We start from the raw sequence: 14,797 nt of genomic DNA on the forward strand, positions 1-14,797 counted from the left end.
ACTCTCACACTCCTCAACACACACATACACAAACACACACACACACACACACACATTCACATCTGAAAATAAAAAGCAATATATAGGTGGAGTTACTGTATTTTCTTAAGAAAAACCTAGCAACATTTCCTCTGCCAGGCAACAGAAAAATAATGTCCCTTTGAATTTAGTGAAATATAAATAATACTCTTCTAGATGGTTAAAAACACTTTGGAGCTAGAATGGCCTTTGCTGATAAGTTCTCAGGTTCCCAGACAGACAGGCAGTAAGCTTTGTGCTGCTCTATCTTGGGCTGGTCCCACCCTGATCTCTGGCTATGAACATAATTGAGTAGAACATGCATCTTGCATGAAGGGAAGTTGGATGGTCTATTAAACGCAGGGAATGTTACTGACTAAAGTAAGTCCCTCATAATTAGACACTGAAATACAAGGAACCCAGTCAATTGTCAGTAACGACTTAGTGAACTGGATCAATGAAAAGGCCAGATTTCCAAGTATTTACTTTCTCTTAATGATATGAAAACTATAATTTAGAGAGTGCTCAGAAAGCTGTGCCAACTGTTTGGGTTCCATTTCATATTTTTGAGCCATGTTTGACTCATGCTGGCTAAGTGATAATGTAATTTTCTTAAAACCTTAAGGCTAGAATGATCTTTTCATCTCACCATCTCTAAGAAAAACATGTATTTCTGACTAACCATTCATTAAAACCAGCCTCAGAGTCAGGGGTCTGATTAGCCACACTTTTGCCGTTTATATATTGTATCCCAATCACTTTGCCTCGAGAGAAAGCTCTTTACCTCCTATGCCAGTCAGATGAGGACATAAAAGAGCTCCCTCACCACCACTTGTGGAATCATAGGTTTTCTATTGACCAATGGTTTATTTTAGGTAATGAAACCCTAAACATAAAGATCCAACAAATTTTAATAATACTGTGAGAAATGGAAACTCAAGCACAAACCTGTCTCTGTGCCCTTTTTACTTCTTTAAGAGCAAAGAGGTGGGGATGATTAGTGTGGTTGTTGAAATGCTGAATGGCATGTCTCAAAACAGGGTCCAAGTCAGGGCTGGCAGTCGATATGGGGTGCACGCAGCCAAAGCATTCATACTTGGAGGTCACCACAGGGCCCTCGGCTTGACAAAGAGTAGGCAAAAGGGCAGCGTTAATGAGCAAAACCCAAATTCAGATACATTGTCCTAAATAAATAAGATAATTTCAAAGACCCTGGTAAACAAACTTTCTAGTACATTCTAGTATATATTAGAAAAAGAGAACACAGGACTGCTTTTTCGTCAGAGAGAAAAAAAAAACTACCATTGACTTAGGAACATCTTATGTGCATACTATTGTGCATAATTATTTTAAATTTCTTTAAAAATCATTGTAAATTATAGAATACATTAATTTTTCCTCTTATAAAAAATTAAAACAGTACAGATATAGTATTATTTATTTTTCAGTGTTAATTAAAGCTCATTGAAGCCTCTTTCAGCGTATGTTTTGTATCAATTCATTTCAACAAACATGTACATTTTTTAAAATATATTTTTATTAATTCAGAGAGGAAGGGAGAGGGAGAAAAAGATTGAAACATCAATTATGAGAGAGAATCATTGATCAGCTCCCTCCTGCATGCCCCCTACTGGGGATCAAGCCCGCAACCAGGCATATGCCCTTGACTGGAAACAAACCTGGGACCCTTCAGTCCTGCAGGCCAACGCTTTATCCACTGAGCCAAACCAGCTAGGGCAAATATATACATATTTTGCTCCTTCTGTAATATGTCAGGTGCTGAGCTAGAATGTGTGGTTACATTAACTTGTTAGTAATGGTTACTGTGGTGTTGGAGAGCATAAGAGACTTGGTTGGAAAGTTGTAAGGAGGACATTCTGATAAAAGGGAAGTGTGTGGAAGGCCATCTGCCCTGTTAATTGGAATTCCAACTTAGGGGAGACACAGGGGAGTGTCGAAGGTGGTGCCCCTAATTATTCATGACCTTTCCAAACAAGTCTGATTACATACAGACCCCAGGTGTTAACTGAAATCCATATGCTTAATCCCTGGATGCCCTTGCCTAGAGGACAATGTAAACACAGGTGTCATCCCAAGATTACTCACCCTACTGATTGTATCTAAAGATAAAAACTGCAGTAAAAGGCTAACAAGGCAGGCATTCCAGGCTGCTCTGTCCGCTAAAGCCAGGAGCCCCTTAGCCCTCTCTCTCAGTCAAACTGTGTCTGAGTAATCTGTTCATCCATCGTTCAGGGGCTGCTGGGCAGACTGGGCAGTGGTGAAGGTGTTGAGCAAAGTGGAGTGGGAGAGACAGAACTGCAGATGGATATTTCAAAATAATTTGACAAGAGCTTGGAAAGGCAGGAGCCCAGAGTGAGCTCAAGAAAGACTTTCATGAGGAGAAGAGGCCTGAGCTAAGAAGGGTGTGAAGTGGTCAAGGTCAACTGGGCAACATAAAGTGTGAGCCTGAGAAGGAGGAACAAAGGGAGGAATGGCTCTCAAGAAAGCAGGATGAGTCAGGGGCAGCGTGTGGGATGCGGTGTATGCTTTTTACCGGGCTTAAAGCAGGAGGAAGGGACTGGCGATTGAGGTCTGGACAATTAATAGAGAGTCCTCTGCTGTGGATCCTGGGCCACTCTCTGGAGTCCAAGGGTTATGAACTGTATTCCAAGGGTCACGGGCTTCTTGGTGAACCTGATGAGAACTAGGGCGCCCTCTGCGGGAAAATGCCAGTACTCACAACATTCTCCATATAATTTCAGGGTGTGCATTGACTCACTGAATTAAGAGTGGTCAGCAGTAATGATGGGGTGCCACTGATGGGGTTTTAATAGAATATTAAAACAGCATCGAGCTTGTATTAAGATTCCAAGCAATGTTTATCACAGACTAGAGGCCCAGTGCATGAAAACATGAACCGGGTGGAGGGGTCCCTCAGCCTGGCCTGCAACCTCTCACAGTCAGGGATGCCTTAGATAATGTCCGCCTAAGCCGGCAGTCAGACATCCTTCTCGCAGTCCAGGACCCCCTCGCTCCTTACTGCCCGCCTGCTCACTGTTCCTTACCGCTCAGGCAGCTGTTCCTTAGTCCTTGGTGAACATGCTGAGAACTAGGGCGCCCTCTCCAGGAAAATGCCGGTACTCACAACGTTCTCCATGTAATTTCAGAGTGTGCATAGACCCACTGAAGTGAATTAAGAGTGATGGGCTGTAACGATGGGGTGCACCAACGGGGTTTTAAATAAAATAGTGTAAAATATTAAAACAGGAGCGAGCTTGTATTAAGTTACCAAGTAATGTTTATAACAGGTAGCCTTAACCCGCTGCTCAGTAGAGGCACATGCTATAGAGGGGAAACCATGAAGGCATCCTGGGCCCCTTTGCCTTGGGCTCTCATTGTCTGAGTGTGCAGGACCCAAAGAGAATCAGGAGCAACAGTGTTCTACAACAGTGTCCCTCAGTTGCGAGTAGGTCAATGCAACTCCCCTTGCAGCTCTTTCTTGGCACTCACTCCGTAAGCATGTGTGTCAGAAAAAAGATTTACTGGGTGAATATTCATAGCTTTCCTCACTGCTCTCCCTTGCAGAAGGTATGTTGCATCAGGGCAGTGGATAAAGTTAAGAAACTGGAGGGGACTTACATGGGAAAGGAGAGAGAATTACTGACGGCAGGACAAAAGATTGATGAACACAGAAGGGGGAGGGGGAAGGGAGTAGAGACCAGAGGCTGGTATGCTGACCTCAAGGGCAGCTCTGACTGGGGTAAGAGGAGAGAAGCACAGACTTTTGAGGGTGAGAGGAGTAGGGAAAGATGCAAATTCAGTTTTTCCAGGCAATGGAATGATTTTTCATCCTGCTCCAACATTTCTAGGGAGATTTTTTAAAAATTTTAAAAAGATTTTAAATTTTGAATTCTGAAACATATTTGGCCAAAAATGTTTCAGATAAGGGATTGTAGACCTAGTAGTAATTGTGGATCTACAGGGTGTGGCAAAGAGTTTTTTCTGTCATAGTATATAAGTGCTGTGTTCTGGATCATGTGAAAATTTGCTTAGGGACTAAAGTTCTTAAACTAAATAATAAAAAGCTACTCCATTTTTTTAAAATTGTGATTTCTTTTCTGTTTTGGACTGTTTTTCTTTCAATGCCACTTGTTAAAAGAGCTGAAACTCAAGAAATATAGTTTTTTAGGGTTCCTTATGGATGACTAAGGCCAAGATAGAACAATTGCTCCTAAACTGATGTTCACCAGTGTGGCTGAAGATGCTGTTCTGGAGCCTCATACACTAAAACCCTATCTTGCAAAAGGCCAGTTCTGGGTTGGCTTTTGTGACTGACATCCCCTAGATGTGTCCATCCTTCTGCACCCAGCCACTCTGCCACCAAAGGGAAGGAGCTAACAGTGGTTATATCTGCAGAAGGTGCTCCATTCTTACAAGGTCTACTCTACCAACTCTGCTAATTGTTAGCTATGGGATACTGGGCAAGATACTTAACTGTGGTGGGCCTGGGTCTCCTCATTTGTAAAATGAGAATATTAACTCTTGCCTCAGAGAATTGTTGTGAGGATGAAATAAATCAACATATGTAAAAAGATTAGCCCTGTGGCTAGCAATAAGTGCTCAATAGATGTCAGCTTTGATTACTTTTATTCTGATGATCATCAACACAGTTTTATGCTTTAACTTCAAGCCTACATTGAGTTTCAGTCTACAATTACCCTCTGAAGTGAGAATTACTGTGATCCCCTTTTAAGGAAAAGGGAAACCAAAAAGGTGATGATCTTTTGAAAGATTGCAGACCAGATCTGACCTCAAAGCCTGTGCTTTTCTGGCTCTAGGACACCCCCACAATTGAAGCATTTGTCATGTTTTCTAGTCCTTTCCCAGGGCCTTTGCACACACCTAATTCAGAGCTGCCTTCTGGGGGAGGCCAGGGGATGATTGGCAGGAGCCTGGCCCCACCTCAGGACTCTGCCACCATAGACACCCCCCACCCCCCCACCCCCAACAAGGCTGCTAATGGCATTGCACAGCCACCCACTTCCCTCTGGGAAAGGGCTTTGTCCAGTTTATGCTCCTGGCCCCACATGGAAATGGTTCATTTCCCCCCAGGGCAGTGCCACCCTATATATCAGCTACCTGGAATAATGTTGCAGGTCTGGGTAGCCACAGAGAATTTCATATTCGGTCTCTTCCCTATGGTTGCCTTGCATTCTCCTGTGGCCTAGAAAGAAAGAAAGGAAGAAAGAAAGAAAGAAAGAAAGAAAGAAAGAAAGAAAGAAAGAAAGAAAGAAAGAAAGAAAGAAAGAAAGAAAGAAACCATTTATCTTAATCTTTCAGATGGAGAAGTGCACCTAGTGCTGTTGCTAAGTATGGCTTTTCTCTTCTTTAAAACTTAGGATTTTTTTTCTAACAGGTTTGAGACACAAGAATGAGTGTTTTTGTAGCCTAATCATTATTATTTACAAGTCATTGATATTACAGTTCATGAAATGTCGGGAGGAGAGGCAATATAGATAATGAGGTGTTAAATAATGTCATGTTTGGACACTGGAGATATTTCTTTTTCACCAAGGTGAACACAGTGCCCTAAAACTAGCCTGCCAAACTCTCCTCTTACAGTTCAACTTCAGGGTTCAACTGCACAGAGGATGCGGTGTTTTTGATACCATTATAATAACCAGGTATTAACTGAAAAGGAGCAAAGGGAAGGCCAAATAGACACATGCCCAGTAACGTCTGGGTGACCTAGGGAAGGTATTTATCTGTCAGTCACCCCTGGGAACATAGTCGGTGTGGCCACTGCAAGCACGGGAAGATTTCAGATACTAAACTCCTAAACAAAGGAGTTCTCTCTCTCTTGCCTCTCTTGCATCCTGTGGCTCCTGGCTCTCTTGTTGCAGGCGACACACTTCCCTGCATGCACCCACATGGCCCACAGCCATATGTCCCCCCCACACCCACACAAACAATGGACTAATGGATGGGAACTAGCCTGATGCTGTGCGGGACCCAGCTCCACCATGGAATGGAAACTTGGGACATTGGTTTGGCTGCACCTATTTTAGGACTGGTTTAAGGGAAATGGGACTTTAGACATGCAGATATGTTATTCCACACAAATAAAGATCTCTCATCTTCCTGTGTGAGTCTTAGAAAGTTCTTTTTCTCAAGATATCGTGAGGTCCTGACCCCCAACATCCAGTGAGGAAAGGGATCCCCCACTTCCCACCAGTGGACACCCCATTTCCACCAATAACATTTTGACATGTTAAAGAAGTGAGTCCATGGTCTGTGGAGTGGCTTCCTTCCTGGCAGACACTGGTTGTTAGCTTCCTCAGGTAAGGCCAAACAACAGCTGTGGTGTGGCATACAGATGTTAGGCATTTGGTTAAGATACATTCCAATTTAAGTCAATTTTACCTCCCTTTTATAAGGGAGCCCATGGGTTAAAAGTGGTCAGCTAATTAGAGGCAGACTAGAATTCCAACTCAGGTCTGCACAAATAAAGCACCCAATTGGTCATAGGAATCCCCTCTTCATGGGAGGGCTTTTTCCACTCTCATTGCTGGCCTCTCCTGCCCTTTCTGTCTGTGCAAGAACATAGACATCAACCATTTCACTTTTGTACACATTTGAGCCCCTCACAAACAGGCTCCACAGTACTCATCACCCCCAGCACTAATAGAATAACTTGGTCTCAACTGAGAAAACTGGAGGCTCCGGACCATCACACTTACAGCTTGCTCAGCTTCTTTGTAGTCACAGTCCTGCCAGGTTTTGCCACTTTGAACAGGACAGTCGCCCTCCTTGATTTCATACTTGACAGAATAAAATATATTCTCATCTTCCTGGAAAAAAAACAATCAAACATACATAGGGCTCATTCATCTGACAACAGCAGACCATTGGAGAGGGATCTGTTACAGTTATGAATGTTTGATATTGATTTAATTCAACAAGAGCAAAACATTTACTAAAAATAATGAAAGTTACAAATACTTGGAAGAATGTTCATAATATATTTATAAACATGTATTTTCGAGCAACAAAGTAGTATATCTAGTATTAGACTATTTTTGTAGAAAGCAATTTACATGTACATATATGATTTTAAAAACCTGAAAGTTATGTAGCAAAGCTGTTAACATATTGCATCTCAGTGGTGGGTGTATGGTTATCTTTTACTCTCTTCTTTAACCAAACATTCCTAAATTGTCTGAGTATTTTCTTGAAAACAAATATATAGTACTTTTACAATTAGAAAATAAACCAACAAACAAGAGTACTTTCTTCTTTCATTTTTTTTGAAAAAAATGTTAACAGGTATCTCTGGATGATGGGATTAGTTATGGGTAATTTTAGTATTTTTATTTGGTTTTGTTTGTTTTCTATTTTTTTCTAACATGTCATAAAATAATAAATAAAACTTTTAAAGCTTAAGATTCTGAGTTAGATGAGCTTTTAGATGCAAAATCCTGGCATGTTGGAGCAGCAAGAGACCTGAGAGGTGCTGTTGCCCAGCCCCTCACTTTGCAGGTGAGAGAAAGGAGGCCCAAGTAGAGAGCGCAGAGCTTAGACAGCCTCCCACCTTGGAAAGGCAGGCTCTCTCAGAGCCTGCACTCAGAGTATTTGCATCTGGGAGATGATGGAGTCAAACACGATAGTTCCGAGGTTCGTTTCAGGTCTCAGATTTAGATAAAGCAGTAGGTGATAGTGATTCTGTGGACATTTTAGAAAAAAAAAATACCCAACAAAAACACATTTGCCACAGATGTCCGCCAATGACGACAACACCAATAAAACATTGCCGAAGGCACCAGGACTCGCATGACTACACTAGCTTATAAAACAGAATGGCTCAATGTTACTTTCAGAAATAAATAAATAAATAAATAAATAAATAAAAGCCCACTGGGCTGTTTTCTTTAATCTCATCATATCAAATGGATGGATTTTTTTCTTCCACCGAAGTAAACTATCATAGAGACATAGTGAAATTCATTTGAACAAATTATTGAAAGTTTGTATTTTTTTATCTTTGCTTTTTTTTTCTTTAAAAATAATTTGTTTTCTTTTGCGTGACACAAGACTTCTAGTTTCAAAACAGGGTACATCAAAAACAAAAATATCCCCCCTGTGTCCCATCTTTATTTTCACCAATGCAAGAAATCCTTCTGGAATATCAGCACCTGATTAAATAGGTATCGAGCCACTGAATCTACAAGTTAATACATATTTGGTAATGGCAGAATAACTAAGAATTTACCCCAAAGAAAGATGTTAATTTTCCAAATATAAAAGGGTCTAAGATGATCATATGAGAACAAACAAAAATCTCTTATGCCAGGTTTTTTAAGCTAAACATTGATAACACATGGCAGCTGAAGAAAGTTGAAACTATAAATCAATCCAAATTAAGAATTTCTACATTTCTTTAGAAAACAGAACCAGACTTCCTTTTTTAAAAATGGCCCTGTGGAATGCCTTTGCTTCCATATTTACCTAATATTGTAACAGTAAAACAGCCACAAGAACGTTGATGACAGCTCAACAATGCTGGATGCAGGACATTTACATGTGCACTTTTGTTTAAAAATCCCACAGGTTTATTGACTAAGGCTGGACAGCAAGTCATATTACACTATTTGGTACTTTTTCTACAGTGTCCAAGATCATTATATGGATACAGCCAAAGACTGGGCCCAACTTTCATGAAAATGACCACAAAGAAGAAAATCAGGGTAGTTATTTAGTCCCCCTAGTTAATTGTTTGAACTGGAACAACCGAAGGTGGAAAACACAGAACGTAATAAATTAAAGGAGTTGGAAAAAGTTGGTGGAGAGAATCATGGTGTATGAGTAAGGTCATTGGGCTTGGGATGTCAAGGACAGTAAAAAAAAAAAAAAGCATTCATGGGACCACGTACTTATAATGTCCTGTGGTGTCACTCCCTCAACGACATTATGATAACTATATGCAATAATAAATAGATCAGTTATACAACAAGGCAGAGTGTCAAATATACATTTGTCTTGTAGAATAAAACACCACAGAGATACTTAATACCACACACATTCTTTAAGTGCTCTTGTGTTGTGTCTGATTAGCTTGTTTTTCAAAGCCACCCAGGCAAACTCCTCCCAGGGATGTCCGTGGAGAGAAGAGTGGTCGGCTGAGCCTGGTTTACTTAATATTCCCTTTATCAAGAGATGATAATTGACTTTAAAGAGAAATAAAGCTAAAGGTTGTATGATTTTGATTTTTTTCCTTTTCAGTTGCATCATTCTGAATGTTTTCATATAAACAACAACAACAACAAATCACAACTAAACCCTCCCTCCTGCCCCCCAACCTAATAGTTTTGATGCATCCAGTTATATTTCTTGGAATCACACATCCTGTCAGGATTTATCTTCAGCCTGAGTGTATCCATCAGTGATAAAAGAATATTCAAAACCAACTAGAACATTGCTGTTACCCTTGATGCATTTAGCTATCGGGACTTCATGGTAGATATTTTATCTAATATAGTAGAACTATATTAACTTCTTTTCTGACTCCTCTTAACATACCCCACTGTCCCTCACTTACCCTAGTTTTATTGAAGTATAATTTATTGAGGTATATTTATTGAGATATAAATAAATCATATATATTTAAGATAAACAAAAAGATGATTTGTATATGTATACATTGGGAAATGATTACCACAAATAAGCTAATTAGCACATTGTCACCTCACATAATTACCTCTTTTGTGTGTGTGGTGAGAACCCTTAAAATCTAGGCCTTTAGCAGATTTCAAGTATACAATACAGTAGTATTAATTTTATTCACCATTCTGAACATTAGACACCCAGGACCTACTCATCTTATTTTCTTAAAATATGTTTTTATTGATTTCAAAGAGGAAGGGAAAAGGAAATAGAGATAGAAACATCAATGATGAGAGAGAATCACTGATTGGCTGCCCCCTGCACGCCCCACACTGGGGATCAAGCCTGCAACCCCGGGCATGTGCCCCGGCCAGAAATGGAACCACCACCTCCTGGTTGATAGGTTGATGCTCAACCATTGAGCAAAGAGACCAGACTCATCTTATAACTGAAAATTTGTACCCTTGACAAACACCTCCCCATTTCTCCCATCCCAAAGTCCCTGGCAACCACCATTCTACTTCTGCTTCTGTTAAGTTAGACTTTTTTAGATACTATTTATATGTGAGATTATACAGTATGTGTTAGACATAACCCCTTAAACACCTCCTCTCCTTTGAGGTCTGGAGGTCTTTATATTTTAGTTTAAGGACGGTCACCCAGTAAATCCTCTTGCTGTGGACTCACTGAGTTTCTGGATTGTCCCCTCTACATAGTCCCTTTCAAATGACTCCATCTACCTTTCTTTAATTTCAGCCTAGGATACCTGTCCTCTGATTACCAGGAGGCTAACCTTGGAGGCTTGAGGACTAGTCATACCCTGCCCAAGTCCCAGCCCAGAGAGTGGAGTTGGTCATTTCTAAGAGCTGTAAACCTATACCTTTAATTATCAGGGGTTTTTTTAGTGATGTGTGTGTGTGTATGTGTGTGTGTGTGTGTGTGTGTGTGTCTTGGGTTTAAGTGATAGCACAAATCCCAAATGACCTCAAGGTTAAACACAACTCACTCACAGTCTTGGTGACTTCGGTTATTCGGTACAATACAAACTGGTTGCCACTTTTGTTTCTATCATTGTATTTCTTCAGAGCTGCATCCACAGCCTTAAATACATCCTCATCATTGCAGTCAACTTCTTGCGGTTGGTCCTCTTGGGCGAAACTTGTTAGCAGCCTGGAACAAAGGAAAAGGATGGCAATTAACTTCATGATTTGTCAGTCTCCCTCTGGGAGTTTCACCAAGAATTGGAAGCTAACTTGGAGGCTGATATTAACTCTCTTCAGCCTCTTATCTCTTCTGTCTCTCCTCTCTCTGCCTTAGCACTTCAGGGTTCTGCTTGGCTTCCTGCTGCCCTCCACTATTTGCCCTATTACAAAAGAACAAATGGCTCCGCTGGATTATCTAAGCAGATCTCAGGCTGGAACATTACAACACTGGGTCATTGACCTGTTTGTTAGCAGTTGGGAGGCATGTGTGAGCACATTTCCAGGTAATTGCACAAGTTTGTGTAGCAAATCAGAGTACAATCCAATAAAGGAGGAGAAAAAAAAACATTAACCACCTGTTATTCCCTTTCCCAAATGACTTTCCCAAAGCTATTTATGAAGGTCACTGCATGTGACAACAATGCAACCATGAGCAAACACCTTTCAATAAAATTTCTTTGCACTCCTGGAGAGCACATGCACAGGGACATAGTGAGTGCAGGGAGTCTCACACAGGACATTGGCATGTCTGAAAATAAAAAATGGGCATCCTATCTGGTCTCTGGCCAAGCCAGCCTCCCTCCACTCAACTGGATCTGCTGTAGAAAGGAAAATGGTCCCCAGGGTGGAGGAGACAGGGAAGAAACTTAAAGAGAATGGTTTGATTGAAGCCTGTTTACTCTGTCCTTCCTTCTTGTTTCTGGTTTGGTGGACTTTATAGGGGTCTTTCATTCACCAAGCCTAAGTGACCTTTCAGATAAAGTAAGACTATTCAGGGAGAGGAAGTCTAGCAGTAGGTTAAAGATATGGGCTAGTAGATGTTTGCCTCAAGTCTTATCCTCTTCCCCCCAAGAAGATGTTTGACTTCTTTGTTGTTGGTGACCGGGTATCTAGCTTGGCAAGCCAATCTCCCTGAGAGCTCCTGGAAAAGAGGGATTGATGGGAGCTGAATGATGGCCTTGTAGCAGACTGGCAGGAACATGAGCTTGGCAGTAAGCCCAACCTTGATTCCAATCCAGCTCTGCTACTTAACTGTTATGTGATCCTGAGCAAATCAGGGTCATATAGCCTTTTTGAATCTCCATTTCTCATCTGGAAAAGTGAGATATCATAATATCTTATGAGGTTTTCTGAGGAGTAATGAGATAATATATGTGTAGAGCCTAGTAATTAGTTCATATAAATTATATCTAATATTAAGGCTGTTTGGTTAAGAATCCCTGACTTACTGAAGCAGTTTCAGATGTGTGATGATTGCAGAAGGTAGTTCTAGTGTGTGTGTCTAGTGGCAGGGCCAGGGGGTGGTGGGAGATGTAGGAAATGAAACTAAGGATGAAAAAGACTTGGGTAAGTTCTTAGACTTGAAAGAAAGAGGGACCCACAAAGATGGAGAAGCTGAGGGTGGGAGAGGGAGGAGATGACTAATGTGCAAGATCCAGGAGAGTTGGAAAGGAGCACAGGGCTGATCAGGGTGGGTGTTTCAAGTGAAGATTCAGAAACAGGACTTGCCAGTGTATACAGGTGGCATAATAAAGAGGAAAGCATGTGACTTTGGAGGAGCCTGATTTGGGTTCTAATCCCAGGCCCAATTTACTGACAATAACAAACACTTTTTAGCTATCATGTAATAAAACAAATCTAGAAAAGGAGCAATCAATTGTATCTTGTCTAAGTCTCTAGTACAATGTAAGCTCCCTAGAGTAGGGATTGATTCTTACCCCATTATTCAGCTGCAGCAACTGTGTTTGCATATTATAAATGCATTTAATGGACATGAATTAAGAACATTCAATCCCATTTTTTTACAGGTACTATTTTCAATAACTCAAGCAATATTTGTGAAAGTACTTTATAAATTAAAAAAAAAACACTAGTGAAATGCTTCTGTGAGTTATTGAGCTATGCATTTTTTTTTTTTTTTTTTTTTTTTGGTCTTCTTGGATTTCACCTTTCTTTACTCTCTATCTAAGCAGCCAACCCTGTGTTCACGCCTCTGGAGGAACGTGATTCTGCAGAGCAAACATTTGGCTGGAGACTCCCTGATTGTTTACACCTGGTGACCATTCTGACTGGCTGTTGTACCTGCTCTGTTGGTCAGCGCTGGTGTCATTTGGGTTATTAAATATTTCGGGTATCATTGTGTGGTTTCAAGAAATGACATCTAGTTGTACTCTATGGAGAAAAGGGAAATAGGCTGCCACCATCACCCTTTTTTACAAAAGGAATATGTGGCCCAAAGAGGTTTAATGGCTTTTGTAGTATCTCATAATCAATAAATTGTAGGACTGGGATTAAAACCCAAATGGGCTTTCTTCAAAATCACATGATTTTCTATTTATTATACTGCCTGAATCCATTGCCACATTCCAGTTTTATTAAGAAACTAGAGGCCCGATGCATGAAAATTCATGCACTGGAGGGGGGTCCCTCAGCCCGGCCTGCCCCCTCTCACAGTCTGGGAGCCCTCAGGGGTAGGAGGTGATCCGGAGATCAGGGGAAGGCGATGCCCCCATCACACCTCTGCTGATGCCACTGCCAGCAGCTCAAGCCTCATCTGACCCTGGTTACCTGAGCCTCAGGCAGCCCTGGGCGGCTGGGCAGCTGCCATCCGAGGCTTGCCTGCACCTCGGGCTGGCCCTGGGCAGCTGGGGGGCTGAGGGGACTGGGCACCGCCATCTTGTGGCTGTGGGCACCACCATCTTTGAGGGTGTGGCAGTCAATTAGATATTCCCTCCTTATTGGCTGTGGGCGCCACCGTCTTTGCGACAGTGTGAGGGTCAATTAGCCTATTCCCTCTTTATTAGATAGGATAATCAACATTCATCACTGTATAAGTTTAAGGAGTTCCACATGATGCTTTGATTTATATATCTTTTGAAGTGATTACAATAGGTTTAGTTAACATTGTCTCATATAGATATGATAAAAAGAAAAGTTTTCTTCTTGTGATGAGAACTCTTAGGATCTACTCTCTGAGCATCTTTCCTGTATATCATGCAGGAGTGTTAAGTATAGTCACTATTCTGTAAATTTCACCTTAGTCCTCACTTCTCTTAACACTGGAAGTTTGCATCTTTTGATCACCTTCCTCCAGGTCCTGTTTCTGAGTCTTCACTTGAAGCACGCACTGTGATCAGCCTTGGACTCCTTTCCAATCCTCCTGGACCATGCACATCAGTCATCTCCCACCCTCAGCTTCTGCATCTTGTGGGTCCCTCTTTCTTCCCAGCCCAATACCTTACCCAAGTCTCTCTCACCCTTAGTTTTTTTTCTTTCTCTCCCTTCCCCCATTAGAATCTACCTGCTCCCACCACCAAACATCTGAACTGCTTCAATAAGTCAGATAGAGACAATCCAAAGTTTGATTAGCTTGAGTCTAAATGCTTGAATCTGGTTTGGGAAGAAGGAAAAAGAAAGAAAATTCAAATGTGACAAGAGTCCCCTGGCATCAAAAATGAATAAAGAAAACTTTCTGAGACTAGAAAAGCCCCTAACATGGGAGAAGATATGAGAAGAACAAAGGAGTCTGGGGGTCTAGGGGCAGAGAACACCTCTGCCATGCTTTCTAGACATGTAGCCTAAAAGACAGCAAGATCCCAGAGGGAGATGAATATGGTATTCTTTGCAATCATGTTCATCAGTTGTCTTAGAGAGACTCCGGCACCCCCAGTTTGGCACAGAAGAAGCAGATACACTAGACCCAAAGAGTGATGTGAACAGGGTAGTAAGCATTCCTTAGTAGAGGGACCTGGTGAACCAGTAATGAAGAATCAGACCATCTCATGCCCACCACCCAAACATCTGGGACTATGTGAGACTCTTAAACTGTGGCATAACTTTGTGTGAAGAGCAGCAGGGTGGGAAACTCTAAGAAGGACCGAGGTTACGTTTTCTATTACCCCAGCAGGATGGCAACT

General features: G+C 41.5%; 1 protein-coding gene across 2 annotated transcripts in view; it reads right to left on the minus strand.

Annotated features, from left to right (window-relative positions):
* LOC139004015 (kininogen-1-like) overlaps positions 1-11,045 on the minus strand; it is a 31,437-nt gene extending 20,392 nt beyond the window's left edge. For both annotated transcript variants that reach the window (XM_070406614.1, XM_070406613.1), the window contains exons 1-4: positions 10,689-11,045; positions 6,759-6,869; positions 5,158-5,242; positions 967-1,139 (exon numbers count right to left, since the gene is read on the minus strand). In XM_070406614.1, the coding sequence (XP_070262715.1) occupies positions 967-1,139; positions 5,158-5,242; positions 6,759-6,869; positions 10,689-10,883 (564 nt within the window). In that variant the 5' untranslated portion in view covers positions 10,884-11,045. The remainder of the gene's footprint in view (positions 1-966; positions 1,140-5,157; positions 5,243-6,758; positions 6,870-10,688) is intronic.
* Between the last annotated feature and the right edge of the window lie 3,752 nt (positions 11,046-14,797).

This window comes from Myotis yumanensis, unplaced genomic scaffold (assembly GCF_028538775.1).
Source record: "Myotis yumanensis isolate MYYU_CA2020_CCGP unplaced genomic scaffold, mMyoYum1.0.hap1 SCAF_2, whole genome shotgun sequence".
NCBI lineage: Eukaryota > Metazoa > Chordata > Mammalia > Chiroptera > Vespertilionidae > Myotis > Myotis yumanensis.